Here is a 19,533-nt window from a genome sequence, read left to right on the forward strand (position 1 = left end):
CTAAGACTGTCCTTGAACCAGAAAATTTGGCTAGTTTGGAGTATCTTTTTTTCAGTTTACATAAAGATTGTTTAATTTTTGCATATAAGATGTTTGTTGCATGAGACATACTTGTAACCGCCCTCCTCAGGATCACTTTACTGTGGACAAAATCACACTGGAAACTTACCATTCATTATTCATTCAGTATAGAGCAAGAATCTCCATAGGGTGTTCTCACTGTAAAGCTTATTTAAGCAGAAAGGACTTTGGTTTACTGAGGAAGGGTAACATCTTAACAGCAGTGTTAAACTGATTTTCAGGATAAATACAGTTTTTCTAAGTGCGATATCAGTTGTTTTTCTAAGTCTGGGTGCAATAAATTCTGTTAATCTGGCAGATCAGGGAAATGGAGCCATCAAATTAAATATTTTAGTAATCAGAATAACAGAAAAGTAAATTTGTTATATAAAGATTACCAATTAATACTCAGAATATAATTAAAAAACATACAAAAGCCATGCTGGACACTAATTTACCTTAAGAAACTCGAAGATTATATTTATCTGCCAATAATTAAGCTGACTACTTAATACACCTGTGCCACACGGTGGCAGTGGTTCTTCCATCTCCAGGACTGCTCTGCTAAGCCAAAAGGGGGGATAAGCCACAGCACTTGTAATTCTTTTTCTCTTAATGGAAGAGTATAGAAATAACTTAAATGTCATTCAACATTCCCTTAAACTAATCTCAATGTTTTCTTCCCACTTTAGGTGACTGCATTTTTGTGAGATTATAAATGTACCGAGGAGGTTAACAAAACTAACTCAAGAAGAATGGAAGAGTATGTTCCAAATTCCAATTTATTATATATTCATATGTATATATATAAAAAAAATATATATATATATGAAATGCCTTATGTTAAATTTCCGTGTATTGTTTACCTATGGCTGTGTAACAAATTACCCCAAAACTTAGTGATTTAAAATATAAACATTTATTATTTCACACAATTTCTGTGGGTCAGGAATTTAGGCGTAGCTTGGTTGGATGGTTTAAGAATTTGGGAGCAGCTTAACTGTATGGTTCTGTCTGGGGATTTCTCATAAGTCAAAGTTGGCCAATCATCTGAAGAGTTGACTGGGGCTAGAGGATCCACTTCCAAGATGGCTCATTTACAGAGCTGGCAAGTTGATGCTGGCTGTTGGCAAGAGGCCTTAGTTCCTCACCCTCATGAACCTTTTCACAGGGCTCCTTAAGTGTCCTTGTGACAAGGCATCTGGATCCCCACAGAGTGAGAGATATGAGAGAATAATGGAGAAGCTTTAATGTCTCAAATTCACCTAGCCTTGGAAACCACAATATTCTTTTGGTTACATAGGTTAGTCCTATTCAATGTGGGGAAGACTACCAAAGGGCAAGAGTACAAGAAGGTGAGAATCATATGGTCCATCTTGGAGAATGGCTACTACGTTCTATTTTTCACTAACCATGAGACAGTTTTGGTTGGCATCTAAAGATGTTGCTAGAAAAAAGTTTATTTTAGCCCAAGTTCAAATTGGTTAAGCATAGCCAAATAGCCCAGGCTACATATCTTTATTAACCAGTAAGTTGCTTTTCTTTGGAAGGTCAGAATGTTACTGGGAGGTATTTAGCAGAATCATCTGCAAACTACTTTTGTTCATTATCTTGGTTATATTATATGACAAAATGGACTTTGTAGGAGCCAATCTACATGCTGCCTCTGCTTCTGAGTTTAAGTAATTTTTAAACATTTGGTGGCTGACTTATTTTTTCCTCCATTCTTAGAGGTCAGCTGGAAGCCTCAAATCTTCCTCCAAAAATCTGGCATTCTGAGGTGAGAGTGTCAGTGACAGGTGAACCACCTACTGCTGTAGAAGAAAATGAAGAAACAGCCAAAGAAACAGCCGTAGAAATCATCCCAGAAGTCATGGAGCCACTCTCCCTTCTAGATGTACTGAGGATCTCTGCAGTTCTGGAGGACACCATAGACCAGCTCTCTATTCTAAACTATATCATGCCAGTTCAGTATGAAAAAAGAAAAAATATCAGCGTGGTATATACATTCAGCATTACTTAATTTTTGCTTTCTTTTCTTTTTATTTCTCCATCATTGTCAGTACCTATGCCATTCAATTTAACTTGGGAAATAGCACCTTCATATCAGATAAAGGGCTACAATAATTATCTGAGATATGTACTCTCAATTAATGGAGTGAAATAGACATAGCTCAAGGTACATTACCAATCAGAATATCCTTTTCTTCCAATATATTGGCATTATTCTAAAAGGCCTATAGATAAATCAGTATAAATACAATATATATACTGAGGAGATGGAACAAGTAATTGTGTTGTCTTACCTATCTTGTATTTCTCAGCTGCTAAAAGCTAACTGAACACTAGAGGGAGGAAATTCAACTGGACCCTGTCAATATTGCTTTCATCTAAAATGACTTTGTTATTGCTAAATATCTTGCAATCTGCCTTTTTAAATATCCAGCCACATCATTGTGTCAGCCATTACATTTTCAATGATGTTATGGACTCCTCCTCAAAGGACCACTGAGTTATCAAAAAACTCAGCTTGGTAGTGGGCAAAATCTTTATGAATTCTTAAGCTCTTGTAAGTTTTAATAACTTGGGTTGTAGATATAAAATAGAAACAATTTATAAATACAAATACATATTTATTACGTTTAACAAAATTACATTATATAATTTGTACAGAATATATTCTTATTTCTGATTCTATGATAAATGAAAATTGCTATAAAAATGAGAGGGTAAATTGATTTTCATGTCTAACAGAAAAGAAGTCCATATGTATTGTGATTAGAAAATTAAATTTCCCTTTAATTGCCCCTTACGATTTTAAATTGATTTTATTTTTATTTATTTTTGGCTGTATTGGGTCTTTGTTGCTGCGCGCAGGCTTTCTCTAGTTGCGGCAAGCAGTGGCTACTCTTCGTTGTAGTGCGTGGGCTTTTCATTGCGGTGGCTTCTCTTGTTGCGGAGCATGGGCTCAGGCGTGCGTGCTTCAGTAGTTGTGGCTTGCGGGCTCTAGAGCGCAGGCTCAGCAGTTGTGGCGCACGGGCTTTGCTGCTCCGTGGCATGTGGGATCTTCCCGGACCAGGGCTCAAACCTGTGTCCCCTGCATTGGCTGGCGGATTCTTAACCACTGCGCCACCAGGGAAGCCCGGCCCTTACGATTTTAAAGTTATTATTATTATTATATGTATAACCTGGGTTTATACAGCTTTTATAAAAGTTTATACAAAATTTTAATAGAACACTGGATTTGGAGTTGGGGACCTTTATGGTTTAATTGTGTGCTATGGGCAATTCATTTTGCTTTCTTGGTCTTAATTTTCTCATTTGTAAATTGTGATAGAGTTTTTTTTTAAATTTTATTTATTTTTTGGCTGTGTTGGATCTTCGTTGCTGTGAGTGGGCTTTCTCTAGTTGCAGCCAGCAGCAAGCAGGGGCTATTTTTTGTTGCAGTGCATGGGCTTCTCATTGCAGTGGCTTCTCTTGTGGAGCACAGGCTCTAGGCACACGGGCTTCAGTAGTGTGATGGAGTTTTAAGTAAATGATCCCTTCTAATACTAACATTCTATGAGTTTTGAGGTACTTTTAAGACATTAATGGGTATTATAGGAATTAGTTTCCTTATTAACTTATGAAAAGCAAAGATATTGGAAACCCAAGAACTAAGCCTTTCAATGCTTTTAAAATGAGTCTAATTCTTAAATTAAACTAGTTAACAAATAGTACAAAAGAGACTAGTGTTTCCTTTCTATTGTCTCCTTCAGTAAGAATCAAAAATAAAGAGGGAAGATATTCAGTTAACAAGATAAAGTTTTATCAATGATATTTACTGTCAGGCTTTAAAAAAGGGTAATTTTCCATCATAGAAACTCAACAGAGAAGGAAAAACCCAAATTTATAAACAACATTCAGTAGTGGTCACCACTCCAGTAAACAAAAGAACAAAACTTTTGCAGTTTTATTCTGGTTTATGATCTTCACCCACAAAATTTTCTGACTTAACAGAGGCCCTACTTATGATTTTATAGAAGTATAAAGAGTAACGGTTTGTACTCTTATGTTGATTAATAGCAGCTTAAAAGCCCCTTTCTCAATGTTAGTTCTATAACTTTTAAAAATTGTGACCCTTAAAATAACTTTTTGTTTTTTTACTTTATAGTACTATAGTTGTTCTAACTCATAAATTTTTATAGTACCATTGCCCTATAGGGCATAGGATATATAATTAAAAACCTTAGTATGAATGTGAATGCTTTCTTTCTCCAAAAGCTTCACATTGTTGAGCCTTACAATAACGACCCTGGGATGAAAGTTTAGTTAGCATTATCCCTCTTTCACAACCATTTTTATAGCTAAAGATATTTCCAAAGAGTTTTTCATTCATTAGAATCATGGAATGGAATGATGAAAAATATACTAATGTACCAAGTTCTACCAGAAGTGGGAGTAATTGGTCCAAAGTTTGGAAAGAGCTCCCTTGCCCGGAATACTGTTTTTCTTATCTTTTCCCTTAGGATCTAATACCCTACTGTACAAGGAAGTGAATGGACCAGAATATTTAGCCAGTTCCTTTAAGTTCTCTTCTGAAAATTCATATTTATTTCTGGTAATCAGTACATCAAGCTGTTTAACACGTTTGCTTCCTTTTCCAGATGCCCAAGCACAAAGGTAGAGGAACAATGGTTAGGGTGATCAGAAAAAACAAGCTTTCCAGGCCTTACATTTCCCATTCCCTCCCTAGACAAACTCTAGAGTAATAACCATCCACGTACTTAACATTTTCCTTATGTACAGATAAGTTTCAGTTTAACTGTTGAAATTCTATGGCATCTGTTCTCTTTGTAGTCAATCATATAAATTTTAATTTAAAGGAGTATTTTAAAATTTAATTCTTATTTAAGGCAGCATTTTGTTTTGTACTTGCCTACAAATGTTTTCCTCAGATCTGAATCTTTGCTTATGGTTGATATAAGGAAAAATGCTGTTGAGTCTGTGTTTATTAACTTTTATGGATAGTTTTTTCTTTTTTTTTTTTAACATTTCTGGTCTAATTGAAGTTTAGCTAAGGAAGACCTAGGCTTTTTTTTTTTTTTGCAGTACGTGGGCCTCTCACTGTTGTGGCCTCTCCCGTTGTGGAGCACAGGCTCCGGACGCACAGGCTCAGCAGCCATGGCTCATGGGCCTAGCCACTCTGTGGCATGTGGGATCTTCCCGTACCGGGGCACGAACCCATGTCCCCTGCATCAGCAGGCAGACTGTCAACCACTGTGCCACCAGGGAAGCCCAGACCTAGGCTTTTAAGTATCAATATACATATGAAACTCTTCTGTGCATAGGATCAGCACAAGAATTTAAGTAATCATATCAAATGCTGAACTTGCATAGTTCTGTGTACTGTTCTAAATACTTTCTTTGTTTCTTTGTTTCTTTCTTTTCTTTCTTTCTTTCTTTCTTTTTCTGTCTCCCTTTCTCTCTTATTTCTCTCCTCCCTCCCTCCCTCCCTTCCTTCCTTCCTTCCTTCCATCCTTCCATCCTCATAATAACTACTGGAGGGCAAGTACTATTATTATCCCTATTTTATCAATGGGAAGATGGAGGCATAGAGATGTTAAATAGTTGCCTAAAGTCAATGTGCTTTATCTGTTTAAAGTAACAGATAGGGCCAGGATTTAAACAAGGAAGTCTGGTTTCAGAGTCCATATGCACAGCATAATTGCTGTGTTATATGGCTTCCCATTGGCTCAAGATTTTAGCCACAGATTAAATAGGAATCATCAATTGAAAGACATATCCTGTTCCTATGGTAATGCTTACCCCTTAGTATTCAAGTTTGGGTTTGAAAATTCCCCACATGAACTTCGAAATCTGTATCACACCACTAAATATACTATCAACTCCTACTCTTTGGTATGATTCTCCTTTCATTCTTTATACAGTGGACCCTCCATATCCGCGGGTTCCACATCTGCGGATTCAAGCAACCATGGATCGAAAATATTCAGAAAAAAATTCCGGAAAGTTCCAAAAAGCAAAACTTGAATTTGCTGTGTGCTGGCAGCTATTTACATAGTATTTACATTGTATTAGTTATTATAAGTAACCTAGAGATGATTTAAAGTACATGAGAGGATGTGCATAGGTTATAAACAAATACTATGCCATTTTATATAAGGGCCATCAGCATCTGTGGATTTTGGTCTCCTTGAGGGGCGGGGGGTATCTGTCCTCCACAGATACCAAGGGACAACTGTATTTAAAATACATGTGTTCAGTGAACATTTGAGTCTTTACTGTACTGTAGACATTCTTCTAAACAATGGGATTATAAAGATGGCCACATTTATTTAATATCCAATCTTGTTCAAAAAAGAATTTGAGGTGCACCAAGATCTCTAAGACACTGTCCCTTCCCTCATAGAATTTACAATCTAATGGAGATATTTATACAAATAATTACAAATGGTAAATGTCTGCTAATAGAGATGTTTCACAGAGAACTTTACCTTTGGTCATAAAGTTTACCAGGTTGGGGAATGACAGAGAGTGGGAACGTATAAAGTCAGGAGGACACAAAACAGCAGAGCATGTAGTTTGATGTGGCTGAAGAAAAGGGTAATTTTCTGGTGGTAATATTATAAGAGGTTCAAAATGTAGGCAGAGGCCCTCATATAGCGTTGTTTCTTTATGTTTTAAAAATCATATGTTTTAAAAATCATGTTTTAAAAATCATATGTTTTAAAAATCATGTTAACGTGAAACATCATTTATTGCTTTTAGAAGAATAACAAAGAAATAAATTTAGAAGGAAAAAGCTTAGAAAAACTTTCACCGGTCTCAAAACCCTCAAAACTATCCGGTCCATTCGTACATAAAGAAGAGCCCAAGTTACCAGAAATCAGACAAGGAGGCCAGTTTAACAAAGTGCAAGATCTTATCTTCAAAGAACCTACAAGGCAGATCATAATGAATACAGAGACACTGAAGAAAATTCAGATTGATAGGTAAGGAACGAGAGCATATTTGGAAATGTGATAATATATTTCTAGATGGCTGAAGAGTGGGTCAGGGGTGGCTCACTGCTCTCTTCTTTTATGGGTTGGTCATTGTATCCAAGTGACTGCAGATAATAGGATTAGCCAGACTACCTAGGGCAAGTGTGGTACAGTTGAAAGTATGGTGGCTGTGTGGTTGGGCAAGTTATTGAGCCTTTGTTTACAGTTTTTAAAAATGAGAATAATGGGGCTTCCCTGGTGGCGCAGTGGTTAGGAATCTGCCTGCCAGTGCAGGGGACCTGGGTTCGAGCCCTGGTCTGGGAAGATCCCACATGCTGCGGAGCAACTAAGCCCGCAAGCCACAACTACTGAGCCCGTGTGCCACAGCTACTGAAGCCCGCGCTCCAAGAGCCCGTGCTCCACAACAAGAGAAGCCACCGCCATGAGAAGCCTTCTGGTGAGGGCCTAAAGCAGGGGTCAGCAAGTTTTTCTGTAAGGGGACAAATAGTAAATATTTTTGGTTTTGCAGGACATAAACTCTCTGTTGAAACCACTCAACTCTGCTGTTATCCCATGAAAACAGCCATAGATGATATGTAAACAAATGGGCAACGTTGTATTCCAATAAAACTTATTTTCAAAAATAGACTACAGGCTGGATTTGGCTAATGGCTCTGGGTAATTGCTACAAACCCTTATTTACCAAAAATTCTTACCGTAAGGTTATACCTTCGTTTAACTTAACAGGCTTCTTTGTCAGCAAGCCAGCTGACAGCAAAAAACTGAATAATGAGACAATGAAAATTGAGACTGCTTTTAAGAAACCCTCAGGATTAAAGCAGTTTAAAATTTGGCTACTTTGACAGTGTCTGTCTCTTACTAATGGATAAAGTACCACAATAACTACCAATTTGTGTCAAGCATTTGGCTGAACCTTCCTGCTAATACTTACATTAATGTTGCAAAGTTGCTATCATTATTCTCATTTATTTATTTAATAAATTTATTTATTTATTTATTTATGGCTGTGTTGGGTCTTTGTTGCTGCATACCGTCTTTCTCTAGTTGTGGTGAGCAGGGGCTACTCTTTGTTGCAGTGCATGGGCTTCTCATTGCGGTGGCTTCTCCTTGTGGAGCACAGGCTCTAGGTACGCAGGCTTCAGTAGCTGTGGCACGTGGGCTCAGTAGTTGTGGCTCGTGGGCTCAGTAGTTGTGGCTCGTGGGCTCTAGAGCGCAGGCTCAGTAGTTGTGGCGCATGGGCTTAGTTGCTCTGCGGCATGTGGAATCTTCCCAGACCAGGGCTCAAACCCGTGTCCCCTGCATTGGCAGGCAGATTCTTAACCACTGCGCCACCAGGGAAGTCCCTGTTGTTTGTTTTTAAATGATGTGATGATCATATGGCTTTTTTCTCCTTTTGTCTTTATTAATGTGATGAATTCCATTAGTAGATTTTCTAATACTAAACTATTTTTGCATTCCAAGAATAATTCCATAACTTAGTTATGATGTTCCTTCTGGGTCTTAACTTGTGTGATTTCTGTAGCCCTTTGGGAATGTAGGGAAATATATCTTATTGATTCATCTTTTTTGTTTCTCTTTACAGGCAATTTTTCAGTGATGTAATTACAGAAACCATGCAGGAGTTGCAAGATTCAGGCACTTTCACCAATCTCCTGAAAGCTTTGGGCAAAGAGAGGGAAAACAAAATGCATTTCTATAATATCATTGCCAGGTCAGAGTAATTTTAGTTTTATTTGCTTTGCTGCATTTTAAAATTCTATAAAATTCTTACTGGAAGTCTTAGATTTCTAAAGCAAATCAAATTTTTGCTTTTGAATGAAGATAACTAGAAGTCAGAAATTTGGGTTTTATTCCTAGTTCTGCTGGTAACATAACTCAATTTCTGGGCTTCAGTTATCTGTGTCTACAATATATAAAGTACAATATATGTACTATAAATGGGTAGTGCATAATCTATGGTTTGTTTTGACAATGACAATCTCAAGATTCTAGTTAAGTTCATGCTTTCTTTTTTTATAAATTTATTTATTTTAGTTATTTATTTTTGACTGCGTTGGGTCTTCATTGCTGCTCACGGGCTTTCTCTAGTTGCGTTGAGCAGGAGCTACTCTTCATTGCAGTGCACGGGCTTCTCATTGCAGTGGCTTCTCTTGTTCTAGCACACACAGTGAAGGAGTTCAGAGCCTAGAGCCGGGACCCTTACTTGCTTACATTGCCTGTACTTGGAGGTCGGTGAGGAACATTCTCATGTCCTCCACAGCAAGTTACCTCAGCATTCTACATGCATTTTCCTCATCTGTAAAATAGGGGTAATGATAAAGACTACCACATAAGGTTATTGAGAAGTGCTCAGAATAGAAAGGAGTCTTCTTTTTCCTCTTCCTCTTCCTCTTCTTAGCCTTTTCTCAGCAGCAGCTATTTTAGATATAACACGGTCTTTTTTTAAAGTGTTACTGAAAGTTTGCTCCATGGACCAGCACCATTAGCATCACCTGGGAACTTGGTAGAGAAACAAATTCCAGGGCCCCCAACCCAGACCAAATGAATGAGAATCTCTGGGGTAGAGCCCAGGAATCTCTTTCTTAGCTTCTAGGCGAACCCTGTGCACACTAAAGTTTGAGAAGCACTACTCTAAACACAAATTATTCTTATTTCTCCTAGGGAGAAAAATGGAAGAAAAAAGATAAAATCTCTTCAAAAACAGCTGCTTAATGTCAAAAGAGAAAGGCAAGCTGAAGTACAGGTAAGAACTACCCGGGCAACACCAAAAGTTACTGAGCTAAAACAGCTAAACAGAAGTCATCTTTCTCAAGCAAAAAAAAAAAAAGAAGTTATGTGTAGGAAATTGTTGTTTCTCCTGGGGTGCCTAAACTATGAAAAATATAAAGACAGTAATTAGATGTTTGGCCTGGAATGTACAATTATGTCCAGAATCAACCTCTGGGAGACCCTAACCCTCTGGAGCTCTAAGCCTGTTCTTACCCCTCCCAACCGATCCAACCACATGACCCACTCCTTCCCTCCAGGAGACCATGTCTCAGGCAGTCTCTTGTATGCCAAGATCCCAGATGGGAGACTATAGTCCTAGGTAGGACATTAAGCACATTACATACCTCCTTACACCTGATGGTTAGGGTTAATAATGTCATTTGCATTATATTTCAAGTACAGAGTGGATTTATTGAGCTTCTGTGGTCATTAGGGCCTAACCTTATGTCTAATCTCTATAAGAAAATGCATCCTGAGTTTTAAGCAAGTGACTTGCAAAACACTGATTGGGCTACAACCTAGACAGTTAGCAATTAGTACCATTAGGATGACTAACACTATTAGCAGTTTAGAAAGTTACAAAGTATGGCTTAATATCAGCTTTTCACTGCCTAGCTAATTGGACAAGTTTATGCTTCCAATCAGGGAATCTTCATCATTCTCTACATAGAAGTTAGAATAATATTTGAAAAATATATTCGGAAGAATTGTCTAAAAAAGGTCACTAGCCTTTCTTCTGAGATACTATCTTTAGGTCTTCTGGCCTAAAGGTCCGTTTATTTGTTCTATTATCTCTCATTTTCTATTATCAATTTTAAACTACCTTTGGTATTGATTTTCACTTCATTATCCTACATTTATAGCCTACATTTTTAGAAAGCCATTTCTTTTTTAATTTTTATTTATTTATTTTTGGCTGCATCGGGTCTTAGTTGCAGCACGAGGGATCTTTGTTGCAGTGCATGGGCTTCTCTCTAATTGTGGTATGTGGGTTTTCTCTTTCTAGTTGTGGGGTGAGGGCTCCAGAGTGCGTGGGCTCTGTAGTTTGCAGCACGTGGGCTCTCTAGTTGTGGCACGCAGGCTCAGTAGTTCTGGCGCACGGGCTTAGTTGCCCTGTGGCATGTGACAACCCGCGTCCTCTGCTTTGGAAGGTGGATTCTTTACCACTGGACCACTGGGGAAGTCCCCTGAAAACCATTTCTGTGCCACCCTCCCCCACAAAGGCTTCATTAAAACTGGTGTGCACTTAGGTTTTCTCTCTAATGAATAGACTTTTTCAGAGGTTTCCTGGCCTTTTTTCCCTCAAAAGTTCTACCATTATTTAAAACTTCCTCTTTTATTTCTTAACTATTAAAAAAGAAGATATTTGTATCAATGTCCTTTTAAGGCTCCAAACCAAATAGTATCAAAAGAGACCTCAGCGTTGGCACTCTGCCAATCAACTCCCCTTTGCTACTATCACAGCCACTGTTTTTCTCTTTCTTTAAACATTTTAAATTATATTGTTGGGGACTTCCCTGGTCGTCCAGTGGTTAAGACTTCCCCTGTGAATGCAGGGGGTGCAGGTTTGATCCCTGGTGGCAGAGCTAGGATCCCACATGCCTCACAGCCAAAAAAACCATGAAACAGAAGCAATATTGTAACAAATTCAATAAAGACTTTAAAAAATCAATATATTGTTGACAGTATAATTTTCCAGACAACAGGTAGTACTAGGTTGTGAAACTTACCTTCTTGGATTACAGTCTCAGCTGTTACATTCAGACACAGTAAAACTAAAGTAGAATATCACTCAGCTATTTTGATCATCAGAAAAGGAGTAGATAAACCAGAACTAGAAGATGCAAGGCAAACCTTGAATAAAAACCAGCTATCAAGTGCTTCCCTGGTGGCGCAGTGGTTGAGAGTCCGCCTGCTGATGCAGGGGACACGGGTTTGTGCCCCGGTCCGGGGAGATCCCACATGCTGCGGAGCGGCTGGGCCCGTGAGCCATGGCCTCTGAGCCTGCACATCTGGAGCCTGTGCTCCGCAACGGGGGAGGCCACAACAGTGAGAGGCCCGCATACCGCCAAAAAAAAAGCTATCAAGATGAAATCAAGTTAAATCCCTAGAGTTACTAAAAAACCAGTGGTCAAGTCAAGGTTGGAAAACAAGAAGACAGTTAGGAAGTACATGGATATTAGAGACCTGTGGGTCAGAAAATGATGACAGTAATTAGGATGGCAGGTTTGAGTGTGTGAAAGTATGTCTGGAGATCACTGGAATGTGAGGGAGCAATTGCCTTACGAAGCTTCCTACTGGGTCCCCAGGCAAAACGACAAAGTCACAAAGGAAAAAAATCAGGTTGCTGTTAGACTTCTGAACATCGGTACACGAAGCCAGATAAGTGGAGCAGTGTTTTCATGAAACTAAAGGGGAGAAAAGAGAGACCCAAGGTCAATATATAAAAATTAATGTATCTTTTCCACATATCAGCAGCAGACTTAGAAAAAGAGATTGAAATATATATATTTACAATATCATCAAAAATATCAAATATCTAGCAATGAATCCAGTGGCAACAACAAAACGTGCAGGACTTCTTTGCAGAAAACTATAAAACAGTACTGAAAAATTAAATAATATTTAAATAATTGGAGGGATATACTATGTTTATGTTTATGGATTGGAAGACTCCATATTAAAAAGATGTGGATTCTTCCAAAATTGATTGATACATTGAATTCAATCCCAATCAGAATCTTGATTGGATTTAATTTAATTACTTATTTACTCATTTTTGTGAGACTTGAAAAACTGATTCTAAAATTTATATTGAAATGCCAAGGACCAAAAATAGTCAAGACACCATTAAAGAGAACTAGCGGGACTTCCCTGGTGGCGCAGCAGCTAAGAGTCTGCCTGCTGGTGCGGGGGACGCTGGTTCAACCCCTGGGCCGGGAGGATCCCACATGCCGCGGAGCAACTGGGCCCATGCGCCACAACTACTGAACCTGCGCTCTAGAGCCCACATAACACAACTACTGAAGCCCGCACGCCTAGAGCCCGTGCTCTGCAACAAGAGAAGCCACCGCAATGAGAAGCCCGCGCACCACAACCAAGAGTAGCCCCCGCTTGCCGCAACTAGAGAAAGCCTGCGCGCAGCAATGAAGACCCAACGCAACTTAAAAATAATAATAATAAAAAATAAATAAGTAAAAGAAAAAAGAAGTTATTATATTATGTAACTATTTAAAAGGTTATATAACATTTGTCTTCAATTACCCTGTGCCAAGTCAAAGGCATCTAGTTTTAACGCTATTGCCATGGGCCTCTGATTACTCTGGTTCTTCTCTGTACAGCTGTTCTGCACAAACTTACGGCCTTCCATGTTGACGGTATGGAAACAGAGGAAGATATAAAATGCTTACAGGCTATGATTGTAAAACCATGATTAAGTCATACTAATAAGTGAACCCAAGTGTCATGCCGTTTCTTCATCTTCCAATATGCAACAAAGATCCAGCATAGAAATACTGAGTTATAGGCCAAGGATCTTCAGTTGTATGAATTCCTTTTAAGATTCTCACTAAGAGGAGATCTGCCTTCACCATAACCCATTATCATAACCCTGGTTGTCCATAGTGTCTAGAGCTTTCTCCATGACCAATCATGGACTGATGCAGCATATTTGTGGGTTTTCAAAGCAGACCAAACTTGACTTCCAAATCCCCAAACTGCCTTCAGATCTAGACTTCTGGACTTGTTATTTGAATTCAGAGAAGCTTTAGTAATGGAAAGAAGCTGTCAGCCAATTAGAGTTAATAACGCTCCGATGGCTGCCACAATATTGTGAGCAGAAGTCTTTTTTTTCCCCCAGCCACAGCGTGGGGCTTGTGGGATCTTAGTTCCTCGACCAGGGATCATTGAACCCAGGCCCATGGCAGTTAAAGCACTGAGTCCTAACCACTGGACAGCCAGGGAATTCCCCCAGAGGCTTTTAATGGTAGTGTCTGTTTTCATAATTGAACACAAAGTAGGGAGGAGAGTACTTGGTTCCTGAAATTTTGGGGAGCTGGAGAAGATGGAACTTGTCTTATACCTCAGGCTGCCTCTTTGGTTGGATGGAAAAAGGAAAATAGAAATGTGGTCTATTAAAGTGATAAAAGCCACGGGAAAAAAATAGAGTTCTGTATTAAATTAACATTTATATTTGCCTGTCCGTCTGTAACTAAGAATACTGGCTGATTCTATGAGAGTCTATGAATAAACTGAGTCAAATAGTCTCCCGTTCTAAAATGCAGATGAAGCATGATCAAGTCAGAACTTCTAAAGTTTCAGGCTCCAATTCCACCCACTGCTTTCATTTCCATTTGAACTATTACCTTTCCAATCACACCAATTTCCTCTTTTCTTTCCTTTTGTACTAAAATTTTCGCACACTTCACTGTCTTGGATAATCTCTTCTGAGTAAACTTCTTAAATGTGATAACTATATACTCCAATAAAGATGTTAAAAAAAATGTGATGCCTAAAACTGTACACACTATTATAGATGTCTAACCACAACAGAGGATAGGGGAGAATTTTTTCCCTGTTATATAAACAGTATACAGTGCCACAAATTGCGGTAATATAAACAAAGAGGAAGCACTCCAAATGCTTTTCACAATATTGTATGGCAATATTCTTTCATGATTGTGAAGATTCTGATGACAAACCATTAGAAGCAGCACAGTGAAAGGAAGACTCTGAGAAATCTAAAGAATACAAGGGAAGGGAGGCACCTTTTTACAGTGCTGCTATTACAACAACCAGTGGTGGGGCCCTAACCTCAGGTTCTCATGTTAGAAGCTGGGTAAGCCTCTAATGAAAGTGTTGGAAGACAAGTTAGGTCTTCACAATTCTCAACTTACAAGATTCTTCTGACCAAAATCAGGACTTTACTTTCATCTTTGCTTCTTCTTGGAGTCAGTCCAGAGTTCTAATAATCAACAGGGTTTTGAATTCTAATGTCTCTTATGTATCATATACCAGCTTTGAGTTGTTTGCAAATTTAACAAGCATGTTTTCTATATCTGTATTTAATTCTTTAATCCATTTTGGAGCCTAGAGTTCATCATCATCATGTCAACCTATTCTCTTTGGTACTCTTTCTGGCTCCCCAAAAGGAAATTAGTCATTAAAGAATGCAAAAAGCTGAGGGGATGAGTGAAGAAAAGAGCGAGGTAACATGTGAAAATTAGTAATAGTGTGGCCAGAGAAAACACAAAGTATGGCTTGGAGTATGGAGCAGTTCAGGGATGTTTTAAGATATCATGCAAAGCTTCCAAGATAGCACAGAGCTTTCCAAAGTGCAGTCAGTGACCATGGATGGCAATGGGGTTGCTGAGTGAAGAACAAAAGGATGAGAAATCGGTAGGACTGTAGTTGATGTCGGGCTACCCAATCTAGACATTCGTGTGAACCCAGGTGTAAGAAACAAATTTTCATGATTAACTCCTGCTAAGGAAGAGGTACAAAATGCTCTTCATCCAGCCGTAGAATAGATGGTCACTATGAGGGTCAAAGGCAAGAGTTTGTACTCAAAATAACTGAGCACCATTGAGAAGATCCCTCTCAATATTGCCGTTAAGATTTTAGGGTTCTAGGACATCCAGCTTGTGGCTTTTGACTCCTTTTATAACCGGTCAAAATGAGTAGGGGTGGGTTCATATCCTTCATGGTTACGGCATCTCACCTCAATAATCATGGCAAAGCTGAGGTAAGTGAAGGACTCTTCTTTAACAGCCGACCTTCTCCTTGAAGGCTCAGGCTTCTAGCTTACATAAGATGTATCTCTATATGTATGTATGTTATCTACCTATCTCTACTTCCAGTTTTCCAGCACTCAAAATTTAAGGGAAATGAGAATCCCTAGGCCCAGTGGGGAAATAACTCCTTCTTGGAATCCTATTCTGAGAACATCTCCCCAGTGCTATATACCTCCGTGGCAGCTCCAGCACTGGAAATGTTTATTATACATGCTGGAGTCAATAGGATGAGGTAAGGGCAAACTGCTTTAAGAAACTCTAGATCAGCATAAAATCAGGCATTATTGCTGCCTCAGGACTTTGGCATACATTTTTCCTTTTTCTTAGAATTCCCCTCGACCCCCTTTTTTTTTTTTTAAATTTTACTTTATTTTTGGCTGTGTTGGGTCTTCATTGCTGTACGCGGGCTTTCTCTAGTTGCAGCGAGCAGGGGCTACTCTTTTTTTTTTTCCCATAAGAATTGCCATTTATTCCCGAAGTTGCCAAAATCATCACCAAGGATTCACCGAGGGGTGCATGAGGGGACGAGGAGGCTCAAACACTGACTGAGGGGCCAGTCAGGAGTTGGGAGGGAGGGAGATGGGTGGGGAGACCCCCCCCCGTTGTCCCTCCCCCTTCTAATGCCGTGGGCAGGGGTCCCCCTCCGGCCGCATCCCTCCCCATCCCCAGGTCCAGTTTCTCTCCGGGGAGGGAGGCAGGGTCGGGGATGGTGGGGAGAGGGTGTAGTGTGAGTGGGCCCCAGCAGGGGAAAGGACGCTGGGGTGGGGGCAGGGGTCCCCCGCTTCACATGCACTCACAACACTGGTCGCCCAGGGAGCAGGAATGGGGGAAGCCCCCTCCGGCCCTAGATTATAGGAGGAAGGGTTTAGTGTTGGGGGCCAGAGATCCCTGGGGCATCATGGGGGGGCAGGCCAGGGCCCCTGCCAAGGGGAGAGATGTACGTCGGCAGCGCTCCAGTGACCGGGGGCACAGGGCTGAGCCGGAGCTGGTTCAGGGTGAGTGTCGCCGGGGGCGCAGGCTGGAAGGGGTTGGTGATGGAGGGGCCGGTGGCCGGGCCTCCGCTCGGCAGGAAGGGGTTGGAGGCCTTGGCTCCTGGCGGCGTGGGGCCTGGCCGGCTCACCAGCGAGTCCAGGTCCACCAGGGCGGCATTGGGCCCCAGGAACGACTCAGGGGTCTTCCGCGTGGGCGGCGTGGGCGTCGGGGAGGCTGCAGGCGGGGGCGCTCCCCACAGCCTCGGCCAGAGAGCCCCGACCCCGCTCATGTCAAAGGCACCGGGACTGCAAGTGGGTACCTCTCTGGCGAGCAGCTCCAGCTCCCCTCCTCCTGGCCCACAGTCTCCCTCTTGCTCTCCTCTATGGCCATCTGCAGCTGCAGGTCGTCCCCACGGGGGATCCGCTCCTCCTTTTCGTGCTCCTCACGGCTCAAACTAAGGGCCAGCTGGACGTCATGCTCAGGGCCGCAGGACGGGGGCTGGTCGGCCTCCTCCTTGCTCATGGCCAGGGCCAGCTGGAGGTGCAGCTCCTCCTCCCTGCTGCTCTGCGGCCAGGCCTGCTCTGCCTCGGGCGGGGGCCCAGAGCCCACGGCTGCGGAGGAGGCCGTGGCGGTCTGCGCCAGCTTCTCCTTGGTCTTGAGCGTGTGGGCACGCTCCTCCCACAGCAAGTCCTCGTGGCACAGCAGGGCCACCAGCTGCTTGGCCTTCTCGCGCACGTTCACACCCTGGTCCTTGCCGTCGCGGTCCACGTACTGGAAGTCCTTCAGCGTCTGCACGGTGTACATGTTCTCCTTGCACTGCTCTGACACGCGCTCTGAGCCCGTCTTGATGAGGTACTCCATCAGCGTCATGGCCTTGTAGACGTGCAGCCAGTTCTTGCCGTGGTCGTTGAGCCGCTTCCAGATCATGCTCATGATCTCTGAGAAGGCGACGACATTGTAGGTGAGGTCGGCAATCTCAGACATGAGGGAGCTGGACGGGCCCCAGGGGTCGTTGCTCGTGGCCTCGCGAACCTTGATCTCAGCCTCCGAGTAGTTGTGGACAATGTTCTTCATTTGGCGCCGCAGTGAGGAGGTCGACATGGTGGCTGGCGGTGGGGAGGGGGGCTGGCCCCCCGGGGCGTGCAGAGACGGGGTGGCGGGAGGAGGGAGGCCGCGGCAGGGACTGGCAGGTCACCGCATCTCCGGAGCAGCCTGGTTGCACAGCAGGCTCTGACCACACTGTCTACAACCTTTCCAGCACGCTAGCCACGGCAGAGACCTACGGAGATCTCCTACAACCTGAGTCCCCGGGGAGGTGGTTGCCTTGAACACAGGAGAGCCCGCACTTGGAGACAGATGTGAACAGCTGAAAAGAGATTGCATGGGTGCCAAGACAGACCCAGCCAGACACACTAAGACGAAGAGCTGATCTGACAACTAACAGTAGGAGACTGAAAGGAAAGGGAAAGAGAGAGAAGAAGAAAAAGAGGCACAGAGAGCTGGGCAGACAAAGACAAGAGAAACAGATAAAGAACCATGGGAAGAGAGTGAGGCAGGCGGGCAACGAGAAAAGACGGCGACCCTGAAACGAAAAGAGGCAGTAACCTGGGACAGGGAAATAAGAGACAAGAAAAATGGAGAAGAACACGAAATCTGGGTTTGAGATTCAGTTTGCTCAACTCCGAAATGAAGGAAAAGATTCCACCCGGCACTGTGATTAAATACAATACAACAGTTCCACCCGGAACTGTTGATTAAATACAATGGATACATAAAGTTCTTGGCACTGCCCCCCTTGGGTAGTAGTTCAATAACGTTGGCTACTATTATTGTCAGAGAAAAAACAGAACTATTTCTAAAAGGGTGGCCATCAGAAAATGTGCTATCTTAACACCGTGTGTTTATATTAACGGGCATTAGAGGATATATTCAACCTTCACAGCAAAACTAAAACTTCACAGATACTGCTTAAAACAAGACTACGTTTTTCAAAATTGCTTAGCCCAAAGAGAATTACTAGATCGAATAAAAGACAAATCATACGGCAAAATTTTCCAAGGGGTAGTCAGATATCAAATGATATCAAAGGTCATCTGTGTGGAACAAAAAAATCTACAAATAATAATGGAAACCAGAGCTCCCAGCAGTTAACTACACACTTACTACGCGCCAGGGTTAGGCACTTAAAAGCATCACCTCTGTTATTAGGCAAAGCTGCCCTATTACGCAGGAAACATAAACACACTAATTTTAAAGACTAGGAAACTAAGGTTTGGTGATAAATCACCTGACAAATCTTACAGGCTCGCAAAAAGTGGGCCTCTGATTCCAGAGCCGGGTTCTTCACCAAAACTAACTCAAGAACTTGGGGTAAGGGCAGACCCTAGACCAAGCGACAGACCCGCGGAGAGGGACTCGGGCTTGGAGGACACGGGTACCAGGACAAAAATGAGATGGGAAGACGGCAGGGAGAGATGCACAGAGACTAGAGACACCTGGCGAACGGAGACACCAACATTAATCCTGACGCCGAAACGTGACAGAAAGGCAGAACGAGACTGGGACAGACACACGGTGACAAATGCTTTGCAAAAACGCCGAAAGAGATACGGACACGAGCAGAAGGTAGGCCCGCGGGAGGCAGCGGCGCTGACACGCAGACGCGGGAGAGACGGAGAGCCGGGGGCGGCCCAGGCCGGCCGGGAGCAGACACACAAAGGCCGCGGAGACGCCCGAGCGCGCCCGCCTGCCGCGCCCCTGCCAGCGCTCACCTCGGTCCCCTCACGCCGCGCTCCAGGGGGTCATGGCGGGCAGCCCCCTGCTCCCGCTCGGCCTCCGTGTCGCGCGCCGAGCCGCGAGCGGCGGACGCGGGGCCGCCCTCGGGCGCACGCGCGAACGCACTGAGGGCCACAGGCCGACGGCCCTGACGCCCC

General features: G+C 42.3%; 1 protein-coding gene and 1 pseudogene across 1 annotated transcript in view; one reads left to right on the top strand and one right to left on the bottom strand.

The window, feature by feature from the left end:
• IQCG (IQ motif containing G) overlaps positions 1-19,533 on the top strand; it is a 41,728-nt gene that overhangs the window by 1,736 nt on the left and 20,459 nt on the right. Inside the window, exons 2-6 of the mRNA XM_060009925.1 lie at positions 753-823; positions 1,792-2,059; positions 6,832-7,055; positions 8,650-8,778; positions 9,729-9,810. Of these exons, the coding sequence (XP_059865908.1) occupies positions 816-823; positions 1,792-2,059; positions 6,832-7,055; positions 8,650-8,778; positions 9,729-9,810 (711 nt within the window). The 5' untranslated portion in view covers positions 753-815. The remainder of the gene's footprint in view (positions 1-752; positions 824-1,791; positions 2,060-6,831; positions 7,056-8,649; positions 8,779-9,728; positions 9,811-19,533) is intronic.
• Positions 16,478-17,716, bottom strand: LOC132424113 (epsin-1 pseudogene; annotated as a pseudogene).

The sequence above is a fragment of the Delphinus delphis genome, chromosome 4, assembly GCF_949987515.2.
Source record: "Delphinus delphis chromosome 4, mDelDel1.2, whole genome shotgun sequence".
NCBI classification, from domain to species: domain Eukaryota; kingdom Metazoa; phylum Chordata; class Mammalia; order Artiodactyla; family Delphinidae; genus Delphinus; species Delphinus delphis.